At 38.7% G+C, this 26,842-nt stretch overlaps 1 protein-coding gene across 3 annotated transcripts; it reads left to right on the forward strand.

Moving 5' to 3' along the window:
- The first annotated feature begins 251 nt into the window (after positions 1-251).
- LOC132068810 (uncharacterized) lies at positions 252-25,373 on the forward strand. Of its 3 annotated transcripts, none has more exons than XM_059462544.1 (22): positions 252-1,281; positions 3,672-3,787; positions 12,679-12,887; positions 13,796-13,915; positions 14,068-14,196; positions 14,287-14,412; positions 17,747-17,802; positions 17,882-17,981; positions 18,124-18,241; positions 18,421-18,630; positions 19,034-19,361; positions 20,056-20,149; positions 20,661-20,769; positions 21,078-21,349; positions 21,473-21,600; positions 22,030-22,264; positions 22,998-23,186; positions 23,333-23,619; positions 23,694-23,877; positions 23,949-24,191; positions 24,832-24,920; positions 25,013-25,373. In XM_059462544.1, the coding sequence occupies exons 1-22, from the start codon at positions 473-475 to the stop codon at positions 25,158-25,160; spliced, it is 4,299 nt and encodes a 1,432-aa protein (XP_059318527.1). In that variant the 5' UTR covers positions 252-472; the 3' UTR covers positions 25,161-25,373. The 3 variants fall into 3 exon arrangements, with proteins under 3 accessions (XP_059318527.1, XP_059318529.1, XP_059318530.1); XM_059462547.1 differs by having other exon boundaries at positions 1,145-1,286; XM_059462546.1 differs by lacking the exon at positions 14,287-14,412.
- Positions 25,374-26,842: the final 1,469 nt, after the last annotated feature.

Genomic DNA, 26,842 nt, shown 5'->3' on the forward strand with positions numbered 1-26,842 from the left:
ATTCCACTTTATCCCGTTAAACTTGAGATTAGTTCATCCCACCGACCAAATGGGATAAATTAGTCTCACGACTATAATACAATAATTTAGTCCCGTACCAAACGGCCCTAAGTGTGTAATTTATTAACTAAAAATAATGATCCTTTTGACTTAAGATGAAATTGACCCGATTGTGGCAGGCTAGGTGGGTCCATAATGACGTTATTATGCTAATGTAAGTTAACCTGTCTTGAGCTGACAAAGCTTTCCCTCATGAAAATGGGAAATTTCTTTGAAAGAGAACACAAAAATGGAAAGCACAGGTGTCACCCTCTCTTTTTCTATCTCAACCGAACTCCTCGCAGCCCCCTTTTTCTCTCCTCATTTCAATTCTTTACATAAAAATAGAAAAACACATTCAATCAATCAAAAATTCTCCCTTTTTCACTGCACAAATCTTACTTTTTCCCTCAATTCTTGATGAGTTTTTGTTATGGCCATCCCATGGATTCACCTTTTCATTCTTTTTTACCTTAATTTTCATATCATTTCAGCATCACTTTCTGATAAATTTTCAATTCTTGATTACAATTCTGATCCATTCTTGAATGGTGACTATGCACCCCCATCACCCCCACCCCCATCACCACCACCCCACCCACCCTCCCTCACATGTGATCAAATGCTCGGTATTGGTTCACTCAACACAACATGTGAGCTTAATTACAACCTTAATTTCACACATGATGTTTACCTTGAAGGTACAGGTAATCTCTTCATTCTTCAAGGTGTTTTCCTCACTTGTCCATTTCCAGGTTGTTCCATTACCATTAACATAACAGGACACCTTAAACTTAATGCAAATTCAAGAATATTAGGTGGATCAGTGTATATAGTTGCAGGGAATGTTAGTTTGATTAGCGGGTCGGTTATAAACGTTACCGGGTTAGCGGGGGACCCACCGGACGGATCATCGGGTACACCTAAGGATTATGAAGGGGGTGGTGGGGGGTATGGAGGTAGAGGGGCGAGTTGCGTTATGGATAATAAGAAGCTTCCTGAAGACGTGTGGGGAGGCGATACGTATTCGTGGAAGTCATTGGAACAACCTTTTAGTTATGGAAGTAAAGGACAGAGTACTAATAAGGAGGATGATTATGGAGGTAATGGAGGTGGCAAGATATGGTTGGAAGTTAAGGATGTTTTGAATGCGTCGGGAAGTCTTTTGGCTGATGGAGGAGATGGTGGAATCAAAGGTGGTGGTGGCTCTGCTGGCAGTATTTACATCAAATCCAAGAAAATGTAATGTAATACTAACTTCTCTCGGTCTTTGTTGAGTATAATGTTTTTCATTTAAGGATTTAACTTATGTATATGTTATTGTGTTTCGGTTATCACAATATTTCGCTGTTGTTGCTCTGTACTGCTTTCCTTATTAGTTGCGATGTTTTCTTCACTGTCGTAATACTAACTTCTCTTGGTCTTTCTTCAGTATACTGTCCTTCATTTACGGGTCATTTGGTAAAGTGTACAAAGAATAGTACTAAATAGAGTGTATTAGTAATGCTGGAATTAGTTATGCTGAGATTAGTTCTTATCCACTGTTTGGTTTGGTGTATTAAGGGCAGTTCCGTCTTTAACCATGCTTATCCATGTATTAATAACCCTTGTATTGCTAATACCATGGTTTGCTATGTATAAGAATACTACTGAGTACGATGTATGTATTAGTCATACATAGGTTGAAGAACACTACCAAACAAGGGATTAATAGTACCAAAGCTAAGACATGTACTCTAATACATCGTACCAAACGACCCCTTAAGAATTTTGCTTACACATGCTGACATTACAAAAGATTTCTACACTACTAGTGCAGTTTGACATGTAACATGTTACTTGTGATGTTTTGCAGGTTACCAGTCAGTACATCTTTATATAGGAAACTGGTCGTGTTTAGCTTTTAAGTAACCAACAACAACAACAACAACAACAAGCCCAGTATAATCCCACCATGTGGGGTCTGGGGAGGGTAGAGTGTACGCAGACCTAACCCCCACCTTGAGAGGTAGGGCGGTACGTTTAAAGACCCTCGGCTCGAGAGAGGAGAAGCGAGGGAAGATAAGAGAAAACAAGACAAAAGGTCGGATAGGGCCAAGCATATCGAAAACAATATGATAACACGAATACCAAAAGCGAAAAGTCAGGTAGAATGAATCCAGGAATAAAGGAGCATTAACTACTATAGATAGATAAAATAATCAAAGTACCAACGGCTTAACAAATATAAGCGGCAATCGATGCATAAACCAAAGGTAATAAACAAATGAGCAAAACGCAACTACTATGGTGAAAGGGTAAGCCACCTAGCCTTATCCTAATACGAGTCCTCCACAACCCTATCTAAGGTCATGTCCTCGGTGGTGGCCGTGCCATATCTGTCTAATCACCTCTCCCAATACTTCTTCTACTTTCATTTACCTCGCCCGAAACCATCCATAGCCAACCTCTCACACTCCGCACGCAAACATCTCTCGTTCTCCTCTTCACATTTCAAAACCATCTCGGCCTCGCTTCCCGCATCTTGTCCTCCACCGATGCCACTCCCACCTTGTCTCGGATATCTTCATTCCTAATTCTATCTCTCTGCGTGTCCACACATCCACCGCAAAGATTCGCGTTTCTCGCGACTTTCATCTTCTGAATGTGGCATTTCTTGACTGGCCAACACTCCGCTCCATATTGTAAAAAGTCTCTTCACCTATAATGCGCCTTATAGACCAACTAAGTTTGTTGGAAGTTGGTACTTATGTTCTCCCCAACATAAATGTTGTCCCTCTGTCCTTCCTTTGACAATTGATTCTTGTTCTAGTGATAGAGACTTTTATAGCCAACCGTCGAGTTGGAGGTTGAATTATGTAGAGAGGAAGTTGAGACATTGTTGATATAAATATACTAATTAAAACGCTGATAAACATATCTCAACAGTTAAACTTTAGATGAGATGTTTTAAAAAACTTATCATGGACTTTTGGAAATACTTGACCTCGGGATATCATGACATACAAAGGGGTCTATGAAGATTTTCTAAATGTGTTGGAAAAATGCTCAAACTATTTCACATAATATCTTTTTTTCGATGACCAAGAAATTCGTCTGGAGCCAACACTTTGGGCCAACCGCAGCTTTCAGAATTCGGGGAGGCCCGCCTCTACCCTTTTCCACTTTAGTATTTCACATAATATTAAAGTTGGTAGAGTCGTAAGTTTGATTTCATGCCACCCAACAACAGAATATGTTCGCATGTATTGCCAAAGAAAATATTTAGGCTGATAGGTGAGAGGCATATTTAAGACTTGATTACATAACTAGTCCCTAACAATTTAAGCTTTATATGAGGCAGTTTGCAAGAAGTCAACAAAAGGAAAATCATTATCAACTGATTGTATGAGTACCTTTTTATTATACTTTTAGAAAATGACAATATAGTGTCCACTGTAAACTTTTCTACTTTCAGTCTATTTATACACTGATTGCCTGACTAAAATTCTAGTGCGGATTGTCATTCTTTTATGATGATTCTCCCTGTGTGCTACATATTGGTATTGGTTAAGTCATGCTATCTCATGAGTGAGGACATGTCCTTTTGAGGTAGTATTATGTGTTCAAAGTTGACTTTTCTTTCTAAGCAGGACAGGAGGTGGCAAAATAAGTGCTTCTGGGGGAAATGGATTTGCTGGAGGAGGTGGTGGAAGAGTTTCCGTTGAAGTCTTTAGCAGGCATGACGACTCAGAGTTCTTTGTTCATGGTATGATGACTAATAACAAATGAAGCTTAAACTTCTCTGTCATTGCTTCATAAGTCATGTTTTCTGAGAATTTTTCTTTGTGTTTGAATACCATCTTTAGTTGAGGATAGGGTTTTAGAGCATTATAATATTGTGGAATCTTCAACAGAGTATAGGGTTATAGAGCACTAATAATATTTTGCAAGCTTCAATTTGTTTGTCAAATCAACTATGCAGAGAGATGCAGAACTCATGCATATCTCCTAGAGGAGCAAATATGAATGTGAAGGAAAGACTGCATAAATCGAGGTTTTAAGTCTTTCCTAAATGGAATGTAGAAGCAAATGGCCCACTCATTTTGAATGGTAAGGATTTCCAACTCATTTTACGTCTTTGCTAAATGGAATGTAGAAGCAAATTGCCTACCTGTGTTGGATGGTAAGGATTTCTGGTAGTAGAAGGAAAATCTCAGTGCCACACTCTATCTACTCATCTGCCTACCTGAGCTATAGAGATTTCCTGTCGCTTTTTAGACCAGTCCAGTGTTTAACACTTGATGCAATTAGAAAGTTAGGTGCATCTTTTTTAAGAGTCCAGTGTTCCTGAGTCCTTTCCTTCTCCTCATGCTGAACCACAGAATAGTTCTTCCCACTGTGGTATCTAATTATCAATACTTGAGTTGCCTCTTTTTTAAAATAAGTATATGAAATTGCTTTGAATTACTAGGATAAGTGTGCTTCATAATTCATTAGCTAAAATTTATCATTAATCATTTGTTATTGTTTTTCAAATCTTGGCACAACCAAATCAGGAAACTCTCATTAATAAGCATTTTCACTGTGATAGGACCTCCTTAGGGAATATAAGGTTTTCATTAGGTTCTCCAAGCACAAATACCTTCGTTTAAGAAAACATTTTTGGTGTATGAAGTCTAATTTTCAGGATCTTCCACCTATGTCAACCTCCTTTCCCTGCCAATTTTGGGGACTATGTGAGGGCTGGTTTTCTGTTCTTCTCTTATCCTAGTCTCTCATTAATAAGCATTTTTGCTGTGATAGGACCTCCTTAGGAATATAAGGTTTTCATTAGGTTCTCCAAGCACAAATACCTTCATTTAAGAAAACATTTTTGGTATATGAAGTCTAATTTTCAGGATCTTCCACATATGTCAACCTCCTTTCCCTGCCAATTTTGGGGACTATGTGAGGGCCGGTTTTCTGTTCTTCTCTTATCCTAGTTTCTCTTTTTCCCTCAGGTGTAGATTAGAGCTTTTGTTTTAGGGAAAAAGGCCAGATTTACCCCTTTACTTTAAGAAATTATCTACATTTAGCTTCCGTTATACTATCCGAACAAAAACAGCAGAGATCAACTCAGAAAAAGAAGAGAGACCGAACAAGAGGGGTCATATTTCGGTGGGTCAGAAGATTTATCTGAAGAGTGTAGAGTACACTACAGAGATAACTCTATCTGATAATGAGTTGTCAATGGCCATTTGGAGGTACCTCTTTTACCATGGTACGGCGAGTATTAATGGATGATGGAAGAATGTCTGTCATCTTCAACATTTGAAATCTCTAGACGAGTCCAGAGAAGTATAATCAAAGTGAGCAAACAATTGGGGGTAAATACAGAAGATTTTGAGAATGAGATTCTAGATATGCTAATAAATATAGAGGAATGGAGAATTCAGAGATTACAGATCCTTAGCGCAAAGCCAAAACCGGCAAGAAGAAGAAGAATCAACTCAAATCGGAAAAGTTATACTGTAGTCTGAATTCTGATAGTAATAAGGGGGAGGTAGTGCAAAGCACTAATTCCATGAAGATGAAAATTCTGAGTTGGAATATTAGGGGGTTGAACTAACCAAGCAAGAGGAGGGACATTAAAATGTTAGTCTGATAATGGAAGGCTGATATTCTGTGCTTTCAAGAGACAAAGATTAGGAATTTTTCAAACTCTTTAGTGAGGCAAAGATGGGCTTCTCGGTAGAAATCAAAGCAGAAGGAAGCAAGGGAGGAAAAGTGATGCTATGGGACAAAACGCAGAGGAGAATAGTTGATAAACAGTACGGAATCTTTTCTATGTCGTGTATATTCGCAAGTTTGATAGAAAATTTCGGGTAATATATCACAAGTTTGTATGGTCCACACACAAGAGGAGAGGAAGGAGATGTGGGATGAGCCAGCTAGTGTTAGGGGTTTATGGGATGGTCCATGGGTAATTGGGGAGATTTCAATGTAATCGGGCTTATGGAGGAAAGGAGAAATTGCACAAAAAGCTCAAGAGCTATAAGAGGATTTAATAGCTTCATCCATGATATGACCATGATTGATTTGCCACTACATGGTGGCATATACATTTGGAAAAGGGGGGAAAACAATCAACGAGCTTGAAGAATTGATAAGGTTTTGATATCCGCTTAGTAAGCTGAAGTGTTCATAGCTATCAAGTAGTCAACAATGCGCAAATATACTATCTGATCACAAATCTGTGATGTTAGAGTGTGGAGGAATGATAGAAGATTTGCTCGTGCGGAGAAAATCAAAGAATGGGGGGAGAGCTGCAATATCACATGCAGACCAGATTATGTGTTAATGCCGAAATTAAAGAAGCTTAAAGGTGATATCAGAAGATGGAATAGGGAGGAATTTGGAAGACTGGAAAGAGGGAAAAATTCTTTTTGGTTGAACTAGCAGAGATGACTCTGGAAGCTGACCATAGACAACGCTGTCAACCAAAAAAAGATAGAAGGAAAGAGATTGCAGAGAACTAGAAAAGATGGCGAAGGCAGAGGAAACATCAACAACAACAACAACATACCCAGTGAAATCCCGCGTGTGGGTCCGGGAGGGTAAAAGGTCACGCAGACCTTGCCCCCCATCTCGAGGAAGATAGAGAGGTTGCTTCCGAAACCCTCTCGGCTCAAGAAAACATGACGAAAAAGGTTAGATAAGCACAAACAGTACAAAGCAAAACGGAAATGAAACTAACGAAAGCGACAAAAGCCATGATAAAGCAGTCTGAGAAAAGAAGCAGTAGCTAGCACAGATAAATACGATAATTGTGGTACAAGAAATCGAAACTGCGACTACTAGTGCGACGGGATACGTGAGACTACCTACTAGCCTTCTACCCTAATCTGAGTCCTCCATAACCTCCTATCTAAGGTCATGTCCCTGCAGTGGAATCGCGCCATGTCTCGTCTAAGCACCTCTCCCCAATACTTCTTCGGCTTACCTCTACCTCTTTCCGAAACCGTCCATAGCCAACCCTCTCACACCTCCGCACGGCAGTCCGTGTCTCTCCTCTTCACATGCCCAAACCATTTCTACCCGCGCTTCCCGCATCTTGTCCTACACCGATGCCACTCCCACCTTGTCTCGGATATCTTCATGGCATCATGGCATCAAAAACCAAGAAGTATATGGTTAAGGGAAGGTGATAGGAATATAAAACTTTCAGAAGATGGCTAATTCACAAAAAAGAAGCAAAATAATAGCAAGTTGGTGGTGAGAGGGGAAGTGATAAAAGAAATGGAAGGAATCACAATAATACTCCCTCAGTCCCAATTTATCTAATATAGTTTGACTGGGCCCGGAGTTTAAGGAATAAAGGAAGACTTTTGAATTTTGTGGTTTAAGATAAATCAAAGATATTGTGTGGTTATAAATCATCTCGTTAAGCGTAAAAGGTAAAGTTTAAAGTTAAATTGTTGTCAAATAAGGAAATGTACCATGCTTTTTGAGACAGAGTAAAAAGGAAAGTGTATCACATAAATTGGGACAGAGGGAGTAATTCTGAATTACTGTCCTAAGGGAATCATTTCCCCAGAAGAACAAGAGTGAATGGAAAGACAGTTTGAGGAGGCAGAAATTCTTGAAGCTATTAAGCTACGTGCGGTTGATAAAGCTCCTGGACTGGATGACTTTTCAATGGCTTTCTATCAGAGTTTCTGGGATATGCTGAAGGAGGACATAATTCTCACCCTTGAAAATTTCCATGTTCAACAGTTCTTTGAAAAAGCTTCCATGCTACTTTTGTGGCTTTGATCCCCAATAAAGCAGGAGCCATTGAACTTAGGGACTTCAGACCCATTAGTTTGATCTCTGGTATGTATAAGATCATTTCAAATGTGTTGGCTGAAAGGTCAAAACAGGTTGTGGGCAATCTGGTTAACAAACACCAAATGGCATTCATTAAGGGGAGACAAATCATAGACGCTGCTTTGATAGCCAGTGAATGTATTGATACCAGGATGAGAGGGGAGGTACCAGGGGTCATGTGCAAACTGGATATAGAGAAAGCCTATGATCATCTCAATTGGAACTCCCTTATCAATGTGCTTCGACAGATGGGTTTTGGCAATAGATGGCTGAAATGGATTGGATTCTGCATAAAAACTACCAGATTCTCTGTGCTTGTTAATGGAGAACCAGTTGGTTTTGTTCCAGCAGAAAGGGGACTCAGACAAGGTGATCCTATGTCCCCTTTTCTTTTTATCGTTGCTATGGAAGGCCTCAATAGCATGTTGAGGATTGCTACTCACAACAGATGGTTGACAGGATTCAGAGTAGGGAACAGAGCAGGTGAGGTGCTGAAGATCTGCCATCTATTAGATGCAGATGACACAGTTATTTTCTGCGATGCTACACCAGAGCAGATCAGCTTCCTTAGAATGATATTGGTGACATTTGAAGCTACATCAGGATTGAAGGTAAACTGGAGAAAAAGCAATATCTTTCCAGTTAAGGAGGTACTGCAAATACAGGTTTTGGCAAATATTCTGGGCTGTAGAGTGGAAAACTACCTACTATTTATCTTGGTATGCCATTGGGATCAAAACACAAAGCTTTGGAGATATGGGATGGAATCATTAAAAAAACAGAGAAGAAGTAGTTAGCTCTGTGGAAGTCTCAGTATCTTTCTCTGAGAGGGACACTTATTTTGATAAATTCCGTGTTGGATGCTCTAGCAACATATGTAATGTCTTTATTTCCTATGCCAATTAAGGTGATTGACATCCTAGATAAATTGAGGAGGAATTTCTTGTGGAACGGCAATAAGGAGGACAGGAATTTTCACTTAGTGAAGTGGGAGAATGTACAGAAGAATAGAGATCATGGAGGTATGGGGGTCAAGGAGCTGAAGCTGCAAAATAATAGTCTTCTTATAAAATGGTTATGGAGGTACAATGAGGAACAACAAGCTCTCTAGAAGGAAGTAGTCCAGCAAAAATTTGGACAAGGACATTGGTGTACAAATCCTGCAACAGACACATATGGTGTAGGATGTAGAGAACTATTAGATCTTTATGGCCTGATTTTAAGAGAAACTCATGTAACAAGGTGGGAAATGGCAGCAGGATTTTTTTCTGGAAAGACAATTGGGTTGGAAATGGAACACTAAAGGAACTGTTCCCTGCGTTGTTCTCTAGTTGTAGCAATCCTGATTGCACAATTGAAGAAGCTTGGACACCTCAGGGATGGGATCTAACATTCAGAGGATATCTAAATGATTGGGAAGTGGCCAGTGTAGCTGAACTACTGACTCAGGTGGGGAACTTTTTGGGCACAAATGTTGAAGCTGATGCAATCAGATGGAAGCATCAAAATGATGGGAGTATTCTCATTGAGCAGGGTGTACAAAAGGGGAATGTTTGAACTGGTTGGAGTTTCAACTGGTCCTTGGAAGCTTGTGTGGAAGAACATGGCACCAACTAAGGTGAAATGTTTCTCTTGGCTGGTGGCAAGGAGAGCTTGTCTCACACATGAAGTTCTACATAAAAGAAAAATAGAAATAGCATCTAGATGCTCTCTGTGTCAAGAGGCAGCAGAAACAAATAATCATTTGTTCCTTCACTGTAAAGTTACAACTCAGGTTTGGGCTCTCTTTATCAGTTTGGCCAAGGAAGCTGGATCATGCCAGAACACACAGCAGATCTCTTAAGTTGCTGGATCGGAAGGGAGAGGGGGGAGCAAAAGCCAGAAGACATGGTGGAGAACAATTCCAGCTTGTATACGGTGGAACATATGGAAGGAGAGACATGACAATCTTTGAAGGCAGATCCAATTCAATTCAGAAGATCAAATGGAATTGTATTAGTTATTATGTTTTTGGTGTAAAGAAAATAGTATAGTTGACAAATTACAGTTAGTAGATTTCATTGGACTTTTGTAATTAATACCACTCTGTAGCTCTCTTTTTGGAGGTGGCCAGCGTATCCCTTAATGCTGAGGAATACAACGTCACCAGTTTCAAAAAAAAAAAAAAAAAAAAAAAAAAATCATTAATGAAGCGGAACAAAGATGGTTAGAAGGAAATTTTGAAGAAGAGGAAATTAAGAAAACAATAAGCCAGTGTGACCCAGTTAAAGCTCAAGCTTTGGGGCCTAATGTCTTCAGTATGACTTCTTACCAAAAAGCTTGGAGCATAATCAAAGAGGACTTAATCAGAGATATGAACTACTTTCAGCGATCATACAAGTTTTTCAAAGCTTGCAATGCCTCTTTGTAGCCTTAATTCCAAAAACAAGGTGTTGAAGAACTAATAAACCTTAGACCAATAAGTCTTGTTGGAAGTGTGTATAAAATTATGGCCAAACTGCTAGTTGAAAGGTTGAAAAGAGATAGGAAAATAGTTTCTGTGCAGCAACATGCATTTTTAAAAGGGTGACAAATTGCAGATGCATCACTCATAGCCAATGAGGTGCTGAATTGGAGGCTGAAAAAGGGGACCAGGTGTTTATGTAAAATAGATGTGGAGCAGGCAGACAGCCATGCCAATTTGGCAATTCTTATTTAGCACATTGCAACAAATGGGTTTTAGATAACTTCATAAAAAACAGATGGGTTATGAAGAAAGGTGGCTGGGCTGGATTAAATTCTATGTCACAAAAATTAGATATCCCATTTTAGTTAATGGAGAACCAGTGGGATTTTTTCCTGCACAATGGAGCTTGAGGGCTGAGGCAAGCTGATCCTTTATCACATTCTCTCCATCCTGGTAATGGAAGTCATCAGTTGAATGATAAAGAAAGCAATCCAATATCAGTGGATTAAGGGCTTTAAGTAGGGTCAGAACAGGAGAGCCAATCACTGTTCCACACCTTTTTTCTGATGACACATTGATAATCTGTGGTGCTGAACAAAGTCAGATGAGATACCTGAAGTTGCTCCTCATTATATTTGAGACAATTTCTGGATAATCTTTACAAATCAGTCATCCATCCAGTAAATGCAGTGAAAAATGTGCAGCAGCTGGCAGAAATATCGGGATGCAACATTTTTACTTCTCGACAACATATCTTGGATTGCCATTGGAAGCCAGATATATAGAAACACCTTAGTGTGACAGGGAGTAGTTGAGAAGTTAAGAAGATAAGACACTGGCTACTTAATTTTTTGGCGGAGGAATGACTTTGACTAATAGTGTGTTGGACAACATTCCAACCTATTTTATAGCCCTCTTCCCTATTTCAGGAAAGGTACTTACTCAGCTGGACAAAATAAGAAGAAGGTTTCTTTGCGAGGGTAATAGTTCTCTAACATATCATTTGCCGAAATGGTAAAGGATTATTTTGCCCAAGGAAAGGGGAGGTATGGGGATCAAGGACTTAACACTGCACAATAAAAGTTTATTGATGAAGTCGCTGTGGAGAGATAGTAACGAGCAGGATGCCTTGTGGAGGAGAGTAGTGCAGATAAAGCATGGAGCAGAGGGTTATTGTCACACTAAAATAACAGCAGTCCCACATGGTGGGGGTCTTTGGAAACATATAAGCAAGCTATGGGATGAGTTCAGTGGCAAAGTGAAAATACAGGTAGGTAATGGGGAAAATACCTTATTTTGGCTAGACAGATGGAATGGCAACAGGGTTTTGAAAGAAGAATTTCAGGTACTGTTTTTGTTAATGATTCTAGAGCCCATAAAGCAGCTCCGGAGAATAACTCCTGGAACATTAGTTTCAGCAGAGAATGCCATAGACAATGCCATGACTGGGAAATTGAAGAGATGTTGAAATTTATGGCCAAAATTCAAGACATTCAGGTGCAACAGCAAGAAAAAGACAGACTGATATGGGGGCCAAAGGCCAAGGCAGATTCTCAGTCAAGGAGTTGAATGAGGAACTGGCTAGCAGAGGCAATATCATGGAAGATTACCAGATTGACCTTGGAAGCTTATATGGAGAACCAAATCACCTACCAAGGTAGCATGGTGCGGCTGGTTGGCAGTTCAAGGACCCTACCTAACACAAGAAGCATTACAGAAGAGGAGAATACTTTTGTGCAGCAGTTGTTACATGTGTAAAGAAGATAGCCAGTGTACAGACCATTTATCTATACACTGTATAGTAGCCAGGAATATATGGGATCTGTTCAGAGTATTTTTGGTATAAGTTGGGCAATGTCTGGGATTCTGAAGGTTGTCATTTTGAATGGCCGCAGAGTTGGAAAGTCCATCAGATGCATCATGAAGATGATACCTCAGTGTATTATTTGGAGCATATGGAATGAAAGAAGTCAGAGATGCTTTGAAGGAACTTCAACTCCCATACGCACACTAAAATCGAGATGCTTACTTAATCTTTTAGGTGTAACTCTTCTGATGTAATAGCTCATAAGATATTTTGGACTTTGTTAGCTCCTTGAGCAACTAGGAGAAGATATGCTATGTGGTAGTCTTGCTATAATTTTGTAATCAATTGCATCTACTGGATGTTGATTTCATGGAATTTTATTTAGCCTGATAAAAAAAATTGACAACTTTATCTTGGTTCTGCTCGACTTAAATTGATAATTTACTTTGTACATCACATCTGGAATTTTGTGGATCATGGAATCTTTGTTTCTCTATCCATGATGGCTGTAATTGAAGATGGGGTGTCAGCGCCTTTCCTTTTTGTTGTTTGACAGGGGGAAGAAGTTTTGGCTGTCCCACAAATGCAGGTGCTGCAGGGACTTTCTATGATGCTGTTCCTCGAAGACTCATTGTTAACAATCACAACTTGTCAACAGATACTGATACGCTTCTCTTCGAGTTTCCTAATCACCCTCTCTGGACAAACATTCATATTCAAGATCATGCACGAGCTACTGTTCCTCTACTTTGGAGTCGTATACAGGTCAATCATATCTTCTTCTTCTTCTTTTTTGACATGATAACAAGCTGTATTGATATCCAAAAGGACCAGTGAAGGCCATAGTTACAAGGAAGCTTTATAAAAGCTACAGAAATTCAATTAGCAACTAAAGAGACTCTAGGAACTGTAATAGAGTCTGTATCATCTATATACTTTTCTGTACACCAAAAATGCAAAAGTCGAATACAAATAAGCTTTATCTTCTGGATAGGATTGCTTTGTTATCAAAACATCCTGAGTTCCTTTCCTTCCATATCTTTTCTTCTTGTGAATAAGTGCTTCTAATTACACCGCAATTGGATGTTTTGCCTCTTATGTCAGAACGAATTTGGGATTTGCCAGATCTCGAAGCAGTGGGTTGACAGCCCATTGACCATATCTAGACTTTTTCTTCATTGGAAACTTTGCTAGAGTAACTTGAACATGTTTTAGCGTTGTTCTATTAGCCATTCCCTAAGGAAGCGATGTATATGTAAAAATCAATTGAATAAATTATTGGCTCTAAATGGAACTGTTAAATAGATAAAACCAAATAAAGACACCCAAAAGTGGGTTCATTTTTTCCAGCTGCAGTTTTTCAATCCCATTGGGTAGAATTGGTATGAATATCTAGAAGTAGAATAAACACTAGTGTCGCCATTTTCCTCTCCTTTTTGCATTTTCCTATAGCACTTGCTTTTGTTTTTCTTACTGCTTTTTCCTTTTATGCCTTTCATTGTCATGTTAGGCACATATCATGGTCCAGGAACAGAAGCCTAAGTTCATAATTTGAAAATTATGTCTGATATCTTAGTTTCGTGTTGGCTTCCTTCTACCTTATGTGAGTGTTAATCTTAAATGGTGGTGTTTGAAGTTGATATTCAGAAATTGATATGCTATTTGTCGTTTAGGTTCGAGGACAACTTAGCTTATCACATGGTGCCATTTTGTCCTTTGGGCTTGTACATTATGCCTTATCAGAGTTTGAGTTGCTGGCTGAAGAGCTCTTGATGAGTGACTCAGTAATTAAGGCAAGTATGTTCTCTAGTGTTTTACTCTCTTCCTTCTATTCCAGTAAAAAAGGAGGCACACCCTTCCTTTTTAATTGTTCTTTTTCTTTTTAATTTATCTCTGGAACATATTTGTTAGGTGTTATATTTAATAGTTTCTTACAAATTTCTAGATCTATGGGTCTTTGCGAATGTCTGTCAAAATCCAGTTGATGTTGAACTCAAAGATGCTTATAGACGGTGATGGTGATGCAATTGTTGCGACATCTTTACTTGAAGTGAGCAATTTAGTGGTGCTAAAGGTAACTCATTCTTTTACCTCTGTCTTATGGTTTTGGAGTTTTGGTTATATTTTATCTGTTCATTACCCATCGAAACATATTGGGCTTTAGGGATCCTCTGTGATACAATCAAATGCAAATTTGGGAGTTCATGGACAAGGTTCACTAAACTTAACTGGGCCTGGAGATCTTATTGAAGCACAACATTTGGTTTTGTCCTTGTTCTACAGCATAAATGTAAGGCTCTTTGTCTACTTAATGCTTGCACTTATTAAGTTCAACGTCTGCTATTGTCTTCTTCTGCCAAACACAAGTTTATATTATCCTCATCTAAATCTTCTGAACCAGTATTCATTCAGATCTTGGTATTCAACTTGCTCTCAAACCAGCTGAATATCAGGATATTTTGCAACTTAATCGTTGAGTGTTCCATACCAATTGAATTGTTCTAGATAAAGAAATCATTGCAACTTTATTACCGTTCTAACAGTTAGTGAAACTATTTGTACCATACTAAGTAAGAAAAGCAATATCTATAATGTTCTTTGGCGGCTTGGAGCAGGGATTTAAGCTATTCTGCATCTTGAGTTGTGTTCTCACAAATTTCTGTTTCGATGATAAAAGAAACAAGTCCACTTATGCGAGATTCACAAGCTTAGGCAGTCTTCAAACCCTAATAAAGGAGGAGGGCTTCAAAAGATTACTATCCGTGTAAAAAGAGTACAACTTTGATGAATGATTGATAAAGAGTATTCATATAGCCGACTCTAACTAATTTGGGATTGAGAATTAGTTGACTGATGGATTCAGAGATGATAAGCAAAAGGGAAAATAGTCAAATGCCCCCTCAATGTATACTCGGATTAATTATGACGCACCCAACTTTTACAGGCGACCTATTACCCCCCTGACCTTATTTTTTCGGTATTTTTGTACCCTTTTTGGGCTGACGTGGCAAAAAAAAAAAAATTAGATGACCAGTTGCACAAGGGAGAGTTTTGCACTCTCCGCCACATCGGCGCCACGTCATAGCCACATTGGAACTTTCTAAATTTTAATTTTATATTCTTTTCCTTTCTTTTTTTCAGATGATTTTTCTTTTATTAATTATATTTACACTAACTAACCTCTAATTAACCATTAAACCCTCCATTAATTTTATCTTCTTCATCACTAAACCCTTCTTCTTCTTCTTCATTTCAAGAAATCAATCAAAACCCATTTTTTTCCTCCATTAACACACATTCAATTTCATCATCAATCATAAAGACCTTATTTTCAAGAAATCAACCAACCCATTTTCTTCCTCCATTAACACACACACATTCAACCCATTTTCTTCCTCCATTAACACACATTCAATTTCATCATCAATCATAAAGAGCTTATTTTCAAGAAATCAACCAACCCATATTCTTCCTCCATTAACACACACACATTGAACCCATTTTCTTTCTCCATTAACACACACATTCAATTTCATCATCAATCATAAAGAGCTTATTTTCAAGAAATCAACCAACCCATTTTCTTCCTCCATTAACACACACACATTCAATTTCACCATCAATCATGCATATCTTTTCAAGAAATCAACCTATTTGGGGGCTGCTTCTTCTCTTTTCTTAAAAAACACCAACTTCCGGCGGCGGTGGTGGGGCAGTGGCCGCTCATCGGTGGTGGTGGTGGCGCGGGAGGGAGAGAAGGAGACGAAGGAAGGGGGAGGGGTCATTGGCGCAGTGGTGCAAGCAGTGGAGAGAAGGAGATGAAGGAAGGGGGGTCGTTGGGGCAGTGGCCGCTCGTCGGCGATGAAGTCCGGCGGCGGCGGCTTAGATAGAAAAAATGAGATAGAAAAAAAGGTTGAAAAATTTAGAGAGGGAGGGAGTAAAAGTAAAAAATGCGATGGAAAACAAAAAGGAAAAATTAATTAAAAATACATATATTTATGAAAAGATATATTAAAAATAAAATTTTAATACTTGTTTAATAAAATTTAGAAAGTTCCAACGTGGCACCGATGTGGCGGAGAGTGTGCAACACTCTCCCTTGTGCAACTGGTCATCTAATTTTTTTTGTGCCACGTCAGCCAAAAAAGGGTACAAAAATACAGAAAAAATAAGGCCAGGAGGGTAATAGGTCGCCCGCAAAGGTTGGGTGCGTCATAATTAATCCGAGTATACGTTGAGGGGGCATTTGACTATTTTCCCATAAGAAAAACATATGTAAAAAAGGTCATTCTGTGATTAAAAATTGGCGGGAGGATTATAGAAGAATAAAATTGATAGTACTTGTACATATCTATAGTTAAGATTTTCTTAAATTATATAAGTTCCAGTAGCAGAGAGAAAAGTCTGTAGCAAACTAATCTTAGAATCTTACATCATTTCTCTTTTGTTACTCATCAAGATATTTCGAGTTGATCAAAAAATGCCTTTCATCCTGATATCTTGTCTACATAATTCATGTTATTCCGTGGAATTAGTTGAGGTTCGCACAGGCTGGCCAGACGCCACGGTTATCAAAAATATGTATATAGTCATTACCAAGCTTTAAAGTTTTGTAGTTGTGTTACTATAATGGTGATAAGTAGATGACTTTCTATTTAATAATTCTATTGATGCTATTAAGTCCCACATGGTTGAGGAATGAGTTGTGGTCTCCTTATATGGTCCTGGACAAACCTACCCTCATGAGCTAGCTTTCGGGGTTGAGTTAGGCCAAAGGTCCATCTTTTCGCATGGTATCAGAGCTAGACCATTGATCCCTATTGTTGTGTTTCTCAATGTTAGTTCCCCTTGTTATGTATCCAAGCTCTAGATGTTCAGTCCTGGCGGAGAAGTGTTAAGTCCCACGTTGGTTGAAGACGGTGTTTTTGAAAGTGAAGTGGAAAAAAGCGACTAATGGAAAAAGCGACTAAGGGTTCTCTTCTCGCTTCATTAAAGTGAAGCACAATTTTAAGAGAATATAAAAAATGAACATAACACAAATAAATAAAATAATTAAATCAACAAGAACTCAAATAATTTTTTTCTATTTAGCAAATCTTTCAATTTGAAAAGTAAAGAGTTTTATGTTTGGGATGGTACTACCATATGTTATGTGAGGTTTGAGTTGATGCAGCTGCATAGTCATCATCTTATTTTTTTCTCTCTCTGGAATATAAATATCTATTATTTATGAGAAGATAGAATTTTGATAATTATAAGTAGGAATATAAGTACCTGTTAAGGCTAAAAGTCTAAAACATAAAGTACTTTCAATGATGTAGTTGGGAAGGGACATAAATTCTACCTTTGTGGGGGGCTGTCTTATTGTTCTATCAGGCAGCCACATTATACTCTGTTTTGTCTTGATCTTCTAGTTTCAGACATTGTGTAAAGGGCTTATGTCTTCACGTGAACTCAGGTTTTTAGATTTGTAAGGTAAGTCTGAGATTCTTTGCCTTAATTTTTTGTCTTTGGCTGATGCTAATTTTGAGTTTTCTTCTCTCATGAAACTTGAAATCCTAATACAGCATAAGTAATTATCTGTGAGTGTGCTAATGACAGTATTTCTCTGTTAATGTGTGAAGGTTGGTCCTGGGTCTGTTTTGCGTGGTCCCCTTGAAAATGCAGGTGTTAATCACACGTAAGGCACAACTATCTGCAGCTAGTTCTTTTTGCTGGACTTGTTATTGTTTTCAGCAATATATTATTCCCAATTGCAGGAAAACAAGACTTTATTGTGGACATGCGGATTGCCCAATTGAATTGATATATCCCCCCGAGGACTGCAACGTGAATAGCTCACTCTCTTTTACTCTTCAGGTATTTGTGCTAATCAAATTCATCACTCAAGGGTGATATCTTTCATCTTTGTGCCTATTTCTGTTTTAAGTAGCATTTGGCTTTGACTGCTGTTCTGTATTCCAGATGATTTGAACAAAATTGATCTGCTCCATTTATGTAGGTCTGTCGTGTTGAAGATGTTTTGGTTGAGGGCTTCTTAGAAGGGTCTGTTGTTCATTTCCATTTGGTTAGAACAGTTATTGTAAAATCTACCGGATCAATAAGTGCCTCTGCTCTAGGTATGCTTTTCTCCTTCTCCTTTCGTTGTTTGTTATCTCTGCCCTTGTAAGCATGTTGCTTTTGAACAAGAAAATCTTTTGGTATGTAACTGGAGCTTATAAGAACACAATTTTCTATCAATTACCTTTATACTCTTATAGTCCAGATCCAGAGCTAAATGATGCTTATTTATATGAAGGTTGCACCGGAGGGTTGGGCAGTGGTGTGCTATTACCCAACGGCCTAAGCAGTGGTGCCGGACATGGTGGAAGGGGCGGCGATGCGTATTATAACGGTAGCTATATAAGGGGTGGTATTTCATATGGTAATGAAGGTTTGCCTTGTGAACTTGGTAGCGGAAGCGGAAACCATAGTTTTCCTAGTTCAACTGCTGGCGGTGGCATAATTGGTAAGCGTTTAGAATTCTTACATTAATCTCTTTGTTTTTTTTTTTTTTTTTTTTCGCTTAAGTTATCCTCTGTTTTTATGGACTGCTGAGAAAGCCTACTCCAATGAGCTAATGAATTCCTTGAGAACAGATGCTTGTTGCAGTTGACGTTAAAGGGCAAGCCTACTTATAAACAAATCTTGCAGTTGAGGAACGGTCAAAATATCAATTATTTTTAATAACTGACTGATTTATTCTTGTTTATTTGATGTGAAATGTGGTTCCATCTGTTCTTCAATTCAGTGCTCATATTACTCACCACTTTTTCTTGATAATCCTTGCATAATGAACATTGCCTCCTTAGAAACTTGCTTTAAATACAAGGGGTAGAGAGTAATTGTTTACGATATCTCTCTTGAAACAGTTTTGGGTTCATTGGAGCATTCACTGACAAGGTTGTCTGTCTATGGTTCAATACAAGCCAATGGAGAAAGCTTTGGCAAGTATAGAACAGAGAAAGATAGTAGGATTCGTTCAGACATAGGTCCTGGTGGTGGATCTGGTGGAACAATTCTTCTATTTGTTCAGTCTTTGGTTCTTGGTGATTCTTCTACTATATCAACTACGGGAGGGCATGGTAGTCCTAATAGTGGCGGTGGCGGTGGCGGAAGGATTCACTTTCATTGGTCGGATATTTCTGTTGGAGAAGAATACCTGCCTATAACAAGTGTAAAAGGCACGATCGATGTCGGGTTCGTATCTAATCTAGTGTACATATTCATTATGTAACTTGAATTTATTTGCTTAGTAGTTTTGTTTTGTGAAACATTAAGTAACAAAGATAAGTATTGTAGTAGCTAATATTGAGTAGTTTCTTTGGACCTGTAACCTTGATTCTTTCAGGCTGTGACCTAGGCATTTGAAGGATAAAACCAAAGATATGTACAAAGTTGAATTGTTTCCACCAACCTGTGAACAAGGGATTAATTATAGGGCAGTAACATGTGAAAGGACAGCTATAGCTAGTCCTAACTTTACACTGTTTCTCTGCGTTGTATGGAGCACATTTCTCATAAGGTATAACAGAGGAAAACAGCACATTTAGTTTGCATGATCTTTATTAATCCAGACAATGAGCATCTTAACAGAGTAAGACTGCTTTTTCTGACTGTAAATGGGAGGAGTTTCAATCATGTTGGCTCTTATTCAAAGAACAGACCGGGATCCAGCTTCTATAACATGAACTTTTGTTGTCTATGTGATGTTCAGTAGATCAGGCGCCTAAACTTGTGGATCAGTGTTACTTGTTGAGTTGTCAAGGCTAGATAGTTATTTCTTCTATTGCTACGTTGGTTGTGCTTAAAATTTACATTCTTGTACTACTAGTGGCACTCGTCTATTTAATTCCAATCTTTATTGGATATCATTCTGATAATGGAAACGCAGGGGAGGAACTGGTAGAGGTCTGGGGCGAGATGGAGAAAACGGGACTCTTAGTGGCAAACCTTGCCCAAAGGGGCTCTATGGGATATTCTGTCAGGTAACATGCAATTTCTACTTACGATTGTAATTACTTGAAAAAGTTTTGGGGTCTGAAGAATTCGATGCTCGTCTTAAAAAAGCGATAGACAACCATATGCATAGAGATTGCACTTTGTGGACCAAAATGGCTTGTGCTCATGTTTTATCAATTTCTAGGTCTAAAAGCTTTAATTGTTCATACTTTGACTTCTTCGACGTGTTTAAAAACCTCACGTCAGAGTTAATTTTACTGCAATCTTATCTGTCAGTTAGCCGATGAGAAATTTTATGCATGTTATCACTACTTGCATTTTGTCTAAGCTTGTCGCACATCAAAAGTTTTGATCACACTTACACTTTTTTTGCTTCTCAATTCTCTCTCGCTGGGGTTTAGTGTTGACTCTTGTCAGCTCATTCAGTGTGTGCTGTCCATGATATTTGGATAATCCTTTAATTTGTATCTTAAGAACCTGGAATCTATGTTTAACCTTATAATTTTCCGTGTTTAAATATGTGGATGAAATATGCAGGAATGCCCTATTGGTACTTATAAGAATGTAAGTGGATCTGATCGATCCCTGTGTGCTAAATGTCCATCTCATGAGCTTCCTCATCGGGCTGTATATATTGCTATACGAGGTACATTCAGTCTTTATTTTATGGTTCACTGGTGATCTCTTCCTGCAGTTGTGGCAACTTATTAGTTTTCAGTGTTCAGTCATACTGACATTCCTTACTGGTAGATTTTTCTCGGGAATCTAACTGATTCATGATTGAGGATTTGTTGATTGATAGATGTGCATGCATTGGTAGAAGAATTCGTGAAATAAGATTGTTCTAATTGAATGATAATGTTACTCCAGAATATGATTTGTAAAACTTTAAAAGTTTTCTCAATCAATGATTTTATTGTCTAAACTTTTTGGGGTGGCGCTTTAATGCTGCAGGTGGTGTCACTGATACTCCATGTCCGTACAAGTGTGTTTCTGATAGATATCACATGCCACGCTGTTATACAGCACTTGAGGAGTTGATTTACACCTTTGGTGGACCATGGTTATTTGGTTGTCTTCTTTTCAGTCTCCTCATCCTTCTAGCTCTAGTTCTTAGTGTGGCTCGGATAAAATTTGTGAGTGCCGACGAATTGCCTGGTCCAGTGGCAGCACGTCGTGGATCTCCAATTGATCGTTCATTCCCTTTTCTAGAGTCGTTAAATGAGGTCCTCAGATCCACCTTCTATATTTCTATCATTTCTTTTTTCAGCTACCGTTCAACCAAGATTTACGCGTGGAATATTAGAAATGTCCTCTTGATGGGTATTCTGATAAGTGTGTTATTTTAGGTGCTGGAGACAAGTAGAACTGAAGAATCGCAAACACATGTGCATAGAATGTACCTTTTGGGGAATAACACTTTTAGTGAACCTTGGCATCTTCCTCATTCTCCTCCTAGAGCAGTAACGGAAATTGTGTATGTTCTCTCTTATCTTCTATTAACTAAAGGTTTGCTTATTAGTGGGTTAAGAATCTATTTGCAGGCATTTATATGTTAATGTTTGTGTTGGTAGTTTCTTTTTCAATAACTGCGGTGTCCAAGCCAACTCGCGGACACCTCAAGTAATTCCACGGGGTACCTGCTCCCCCCCCCCCCCCCCCCCCCCAAAAAAAAAAAAAAACCGGTACAGTGTAACTCTGTCCACCAGGGCTTGGCAGATGGCAAGAAATCACCTAGTATTTTTGCCTCCGCTTGGATTTGAACCTAAAACCTCATGATTCTCAATCCACTTTAATAACCACTAGGCCACACCCTTGGGTTCTGTGTTTGTAGTTTCTTTTCATCCAAATGTTCTTGAGAATTTTGTAACATTCAATGACATTATTGAATTGTTAAACATATCAGATATGAAGACGCATTCAACAGATTTGTGGATGAGATAAATGATTTGGCTTCGTATCAGTGGTGGGAAGGGTCAGTGTATGGCATACTTTGCACTTTTACATACCCACTTGCATGGTCATGGCTGCAATGGCGCCGGAAGAAGAAAATGCAGCAACTGCGTGAATTTGTGCGTTCCGAATATGATCACGCTTGTTTGCGCTCTTGTCGTTCACGTGCACTCTACGAAGGGCTCAAGGTCTATCTTATCAACCTTTCACCAAGCTATCATTCCCTCAAAAATTGTCCAACCTTGTCAAATAATCTGGAATTCGGTTAGAAAATGCTATTAAATGGATGTAGTAATACTGTAATAAAGTTCCTAAATGCCAAGCGAGATATTTATGTACGACATCCATGCAGCTTAATTGTCTCCGTGATATATGTTGCATGGGACAAATGTCTGACCAAAAAGAAAATATGTTTTTAAATATAGAAACTTTAGCAAAGTTCATATAGCCAACCCCAACTTGACGGGGATTGAGACGTACTAGTTGTTTTGTAAGAAAATGCTTCTTTGTATTAAATTATTACAACTCTACTACTGTGTACGTGAGACACTCTTATCTGCATCTAGCTTGGCAGTTGATGGTAGATTTGCTTCTGGATAGCTTCACTTGAATGACTGACTAATAGAACTGAAAGTCAGTAAGTTGAGTTTCTGGATGTGATTTATTTTCACCTGAACTCCATCAACCTTTAGAGATATGCTTGTGGCTTGTGTTTAGCTTGTCTATGAAGCATGAACACATAGTTGCAGTTTGTGAGTTGTAAAGATTATGTCCAACTTGGAAGAAATTACAGCATATAGGATTTAGTCTGGTGCTGTTGGTTAGACTTGATATTAGGTGTAACATTTTGATTCCATTTTTCGATTCATTCTCATGGATGTTTACCACCATCTGCGTTGACCATTATCAATTCTAGTGTAGGTAACTGCAACTTCAGATCTGATGCTTGCATATGTGGATTTTTTCCTTGGGGGAGATGAGAAAAGGGATGACCTGCCTCCTCCTCTACATCAGAGGTTACCAATGTCTATACTTTTTGGAGGAGATGGATCTTACATGGCTCCTTTCTCTCTTCAAAGTGACAATATCCTGACCAGCCTCATGAGTCAGGTTTGTATTTATTGCTATGTAAGATGACTGCCCATTCAGGATTTTGTGGGTAGATCATTTCTTTTAGCACTTCTGTTTCTCCTTCCATTTCATTAGATAAATTTGAAAGATGTTATTGTTCTTCTTTTTATTCCCTCCCATTGCAGTCAGTGCCACCTACAATTTGGTATAGATTAGTTGCTGGTCTAAATGCGCAACTTCGTTTAGTTCGGCGCGGGCATCTGAGGGCCAATTTTCGTCCAGTTATTAGCTGGCTTGAGACCCATACAAATCCATCTTTACGTGCCTATGGCATACGTGTTTATCTTACTCACTCTCAACCTTCAGCCGGTGGTTATGACCAATTTGGACTACTTGTATGCTCCGTTGAAAATGAACCAGTGATGCCGCCTGAAAGCCAGAACAGATCTTTATTGCTCGAGAAGCAGCCACGGTAATGATTCGCATGATTCAGTTTTTTGCTTCCGTTTATCGTATAGTTCCTTGATACTCTTTCTTTGGATGCAGTACGCCTGCTAATCGTTGGAGAAAGGCATTTGATCTTGTTAGAGTCAATGAACATGCAGCAATGCAGAAAAGAATACCTGGAGAAATTTTAAATGACAAAAACCTACAGGCTCTTAAAGACCAATTGACTCTATGCTATCCATTCTATTACATAATTCGTAACACAAGACCAGTTGGCCATCAGGTATGTTTGATCTCAGCTGCTTTTGCTCTTGTTCTTTCTCGATCACTAATGTTTGTTCTATATTCTTGCAGGATGTTATTGGTTTGGTCATCTCAATACTCCTATTAGGAGATTTTAGTCTAGTCTTGCTCACATTGCTACAGCTCTATTCAATCTCAATGCTAGATGTGTTTTTCTTTTTGTCTATTCTTCCTCTTGGTATACTTCTTCCATTTCCAGCTGGAATCAATGCTTTATTTAGTCACGGGCCTACACGATCAGCGGGGCCTGCCCGTGTCTATGCTCTGTGGAATATCATTTCAACAATTAATGTTGTAAGTACTAAGTAGCCAGCGACTCTATGCACGTTTTTTGCTTTTCACCCGTATCACCGATAAGATGACAAATTGCTCCTTGTTTTTCTATGCCTCGCGTTCCATACCCTTTTGCCTAGATTTCCTCGATAGATAATTGATGATCCATGCTACGGCTATGCCTTCATATGCTTGGTATTTGCTTATAATAGGAAAGCAACGTGTTTTAACCTTTCCTGGTTCCATCACCCGCTCCTTTTTTTTTTTTTACTTCCAAATGAATAGCAAAGTAAATGAAGAATTTCTTTCATCAAACTTCCAGTATAAAAGTGTGAACCCTATGCCTTATGTTCAGCTCTATTGCTGAAGTTCTGAATGAAGTTTGATATTATCCATTTTAAGAGTTCAAGGAGCATCCATATCAAGTAGTAGTTAAAGATATAATCTTGAACCTGTTGGTCATGTGAACAACATTAGCCCCTATAATCATAGCTCGGGATGAGTCTAATAGGCATCATTATACTAAGAAAGCTTCGAAATATACCTTCTCATTGTTGATTTAATTGTACGGCTTGATGAGCTTGCTTAATAATGATAGTTCTCACTGACTATGATATTTCATATTCTGATCGGTTCTTTCTTCTCGAAACATCTGCAACAGGTAGTAGCTTTCATCTGTGGATTTGTTCATTTTCATAGCCAATCCTCCACGAAAAGACACCCGAACTTTCAGTCCTGGAATTTTAGCATGTAAGGATCCTGAGGCAATGGCCAGTAAATTACATTGTATCTTGTGGTTGACGTTATTAATGTTGTGACATGGGAACGCTTTATGGGTGCAGGGACGATAGTGGTTGGTGGATGCTGCCTACTGGACTTCTCCTATTTAAAACAGCTCAAGCAAGTCTTATAAATTATCATGTAGCCAATCTTGAGATTCAAGATCGCACACTGTACAGTAATGATCCTGATGTTTTCTGGAGGTCATAAAAGAAAACATCTTCCTTTTGTCATTCTTTTATTGGTTATATTCATTGTCTATATTTTTGTAGATAGAGGTCAACTGTGTATAGGATAATACGAGGGTTTTCGTGCAATGTGAGAAACTATGTTACGACTCTTGTGAAGGAGTAACTTGAACAAAGTCCTTCAACCGTGCAGAAACTTTTCCAAATGCATATACTTGGATTACTATTCTTCTTATTGGAACTTCGTGTACTGCATTTGTGACTTGAAGCCTGCTCTAGTATTGTAAAATTTTGACCCTGTGCCTTGTCTTTGGTAGCAACTACTTGTTCCCACAAGTCGAGTTAAATCTCATGTGTTTAGTTTCTTGCTGGAGGCGGGAGCCTCTAGATCTTTGTTTTTTTCTTTTTTCCCCAGAGCTAGGCGAGAAGCAGGAAATATCCGAGGATATGAAATTTCTTGCCCTCTTATAATTTGAATGGCTTTTGCAGATCTCTTATATGGTTTTCTCAGATCTCTTATGTGTAGAAAATGAGGGAAAGATCACAGATGCCCCCTCAAATAAAAAAATTACCCGCTCATACCCCCATTATTTTCATGCCTCGAGAAAAAATTAAAAATATTTACCCGATATGTCCCTCAGTTATGATACCAACATGGTATATAAATTTGTCGAGACGGTATCATGGAAAATGTTTCAGTTCTTCTCTTAGTCCTCCATGATACCATCATGGTACATAATGAGATGACATCATGGAAGATGCTTCCGTCCTTTTCTTAGTTCCCCGTGATATCATCATCGTATATAAATATACCGATATGGTATTATGAATGATCATGTTCATTTATTAAAAATAACACACTTTTTTCAAAAAAAAAACTTCTATATATATATATATATCGTGATGGTATCATGAAGGACTGCTTCAGTTCTTTAATGAGATACTCCTCGGGACCATGATGCTATTGTGGTATATAAATATACTGAGATAGTGAGATGGTATCATGAAGGGCTGTTTCAGTCCTTCTCTTAGTCCTCCATGATACCATCGCGATATATAAATATACTGTGATGGTATCACGTAGAGGAAGTGGTTTGGCTGAGGGCTATGCCAGGTAATTTGTCACACCCCAACCTTCGTCAGGGCGTGGCGGGCACCCGACTCTCATCAGAGTCGAGCGGACCCTTAAACGTCGACTCAATTTTTTTTTTTTCTTAAAACGAGAATTGAAAATTGTAAATGAAATACCAAAATCGACACGTAGCTTGAGGCATCTCAAAACATGATATATATACATACGACATAAAACAAGGCGAGCCAAAAGGGCCTCCGCCATTTCGTACAACAAAATAATGGCCGACATGGCCAAACAAGAACTATGACTCCCACAAACTTTTTCGCGAGACTTCTAAAAGTATGACACTGCAAATATATACACAACATTATACCAAAACGAGACGACCTCGGAGCAAGAGAAGTTGTCGACTCTCGATGCGGCCTTCCTACTAGCGGTGAGTCACCGGGTCGCGTCCACGAACTGCGGGCATGAAACGCGACCCCCGAAGAAAGGGGGTCGACGGAATATGTACCGAATATGTAAAGCATCACCGAAGCAAGAAATAGGAAAGTACAACGGTAAGCAAGTTTAGGTTACACGACATGAATTAAATATTTAAATAAAATAGTCCGCCGGACGGCCGCTTC

The sequence above is a fragment of the Lycium ferocissimum genome, chromosome 8, assembly GCF_029784015.1.
Source record: "Lycium ferocissimum isolate CSIRO_LF1 chromosome 8, AGI_CSIRO_Lferr_CH_V1, whole genome shotgun sequence".
Lineage (NCBI taxonomy): Eukaryota > Viridiplantae > Streptophyta > Magnoliopsida > Solanales > Solanaceae > Lycium > Lycium ferocissimum.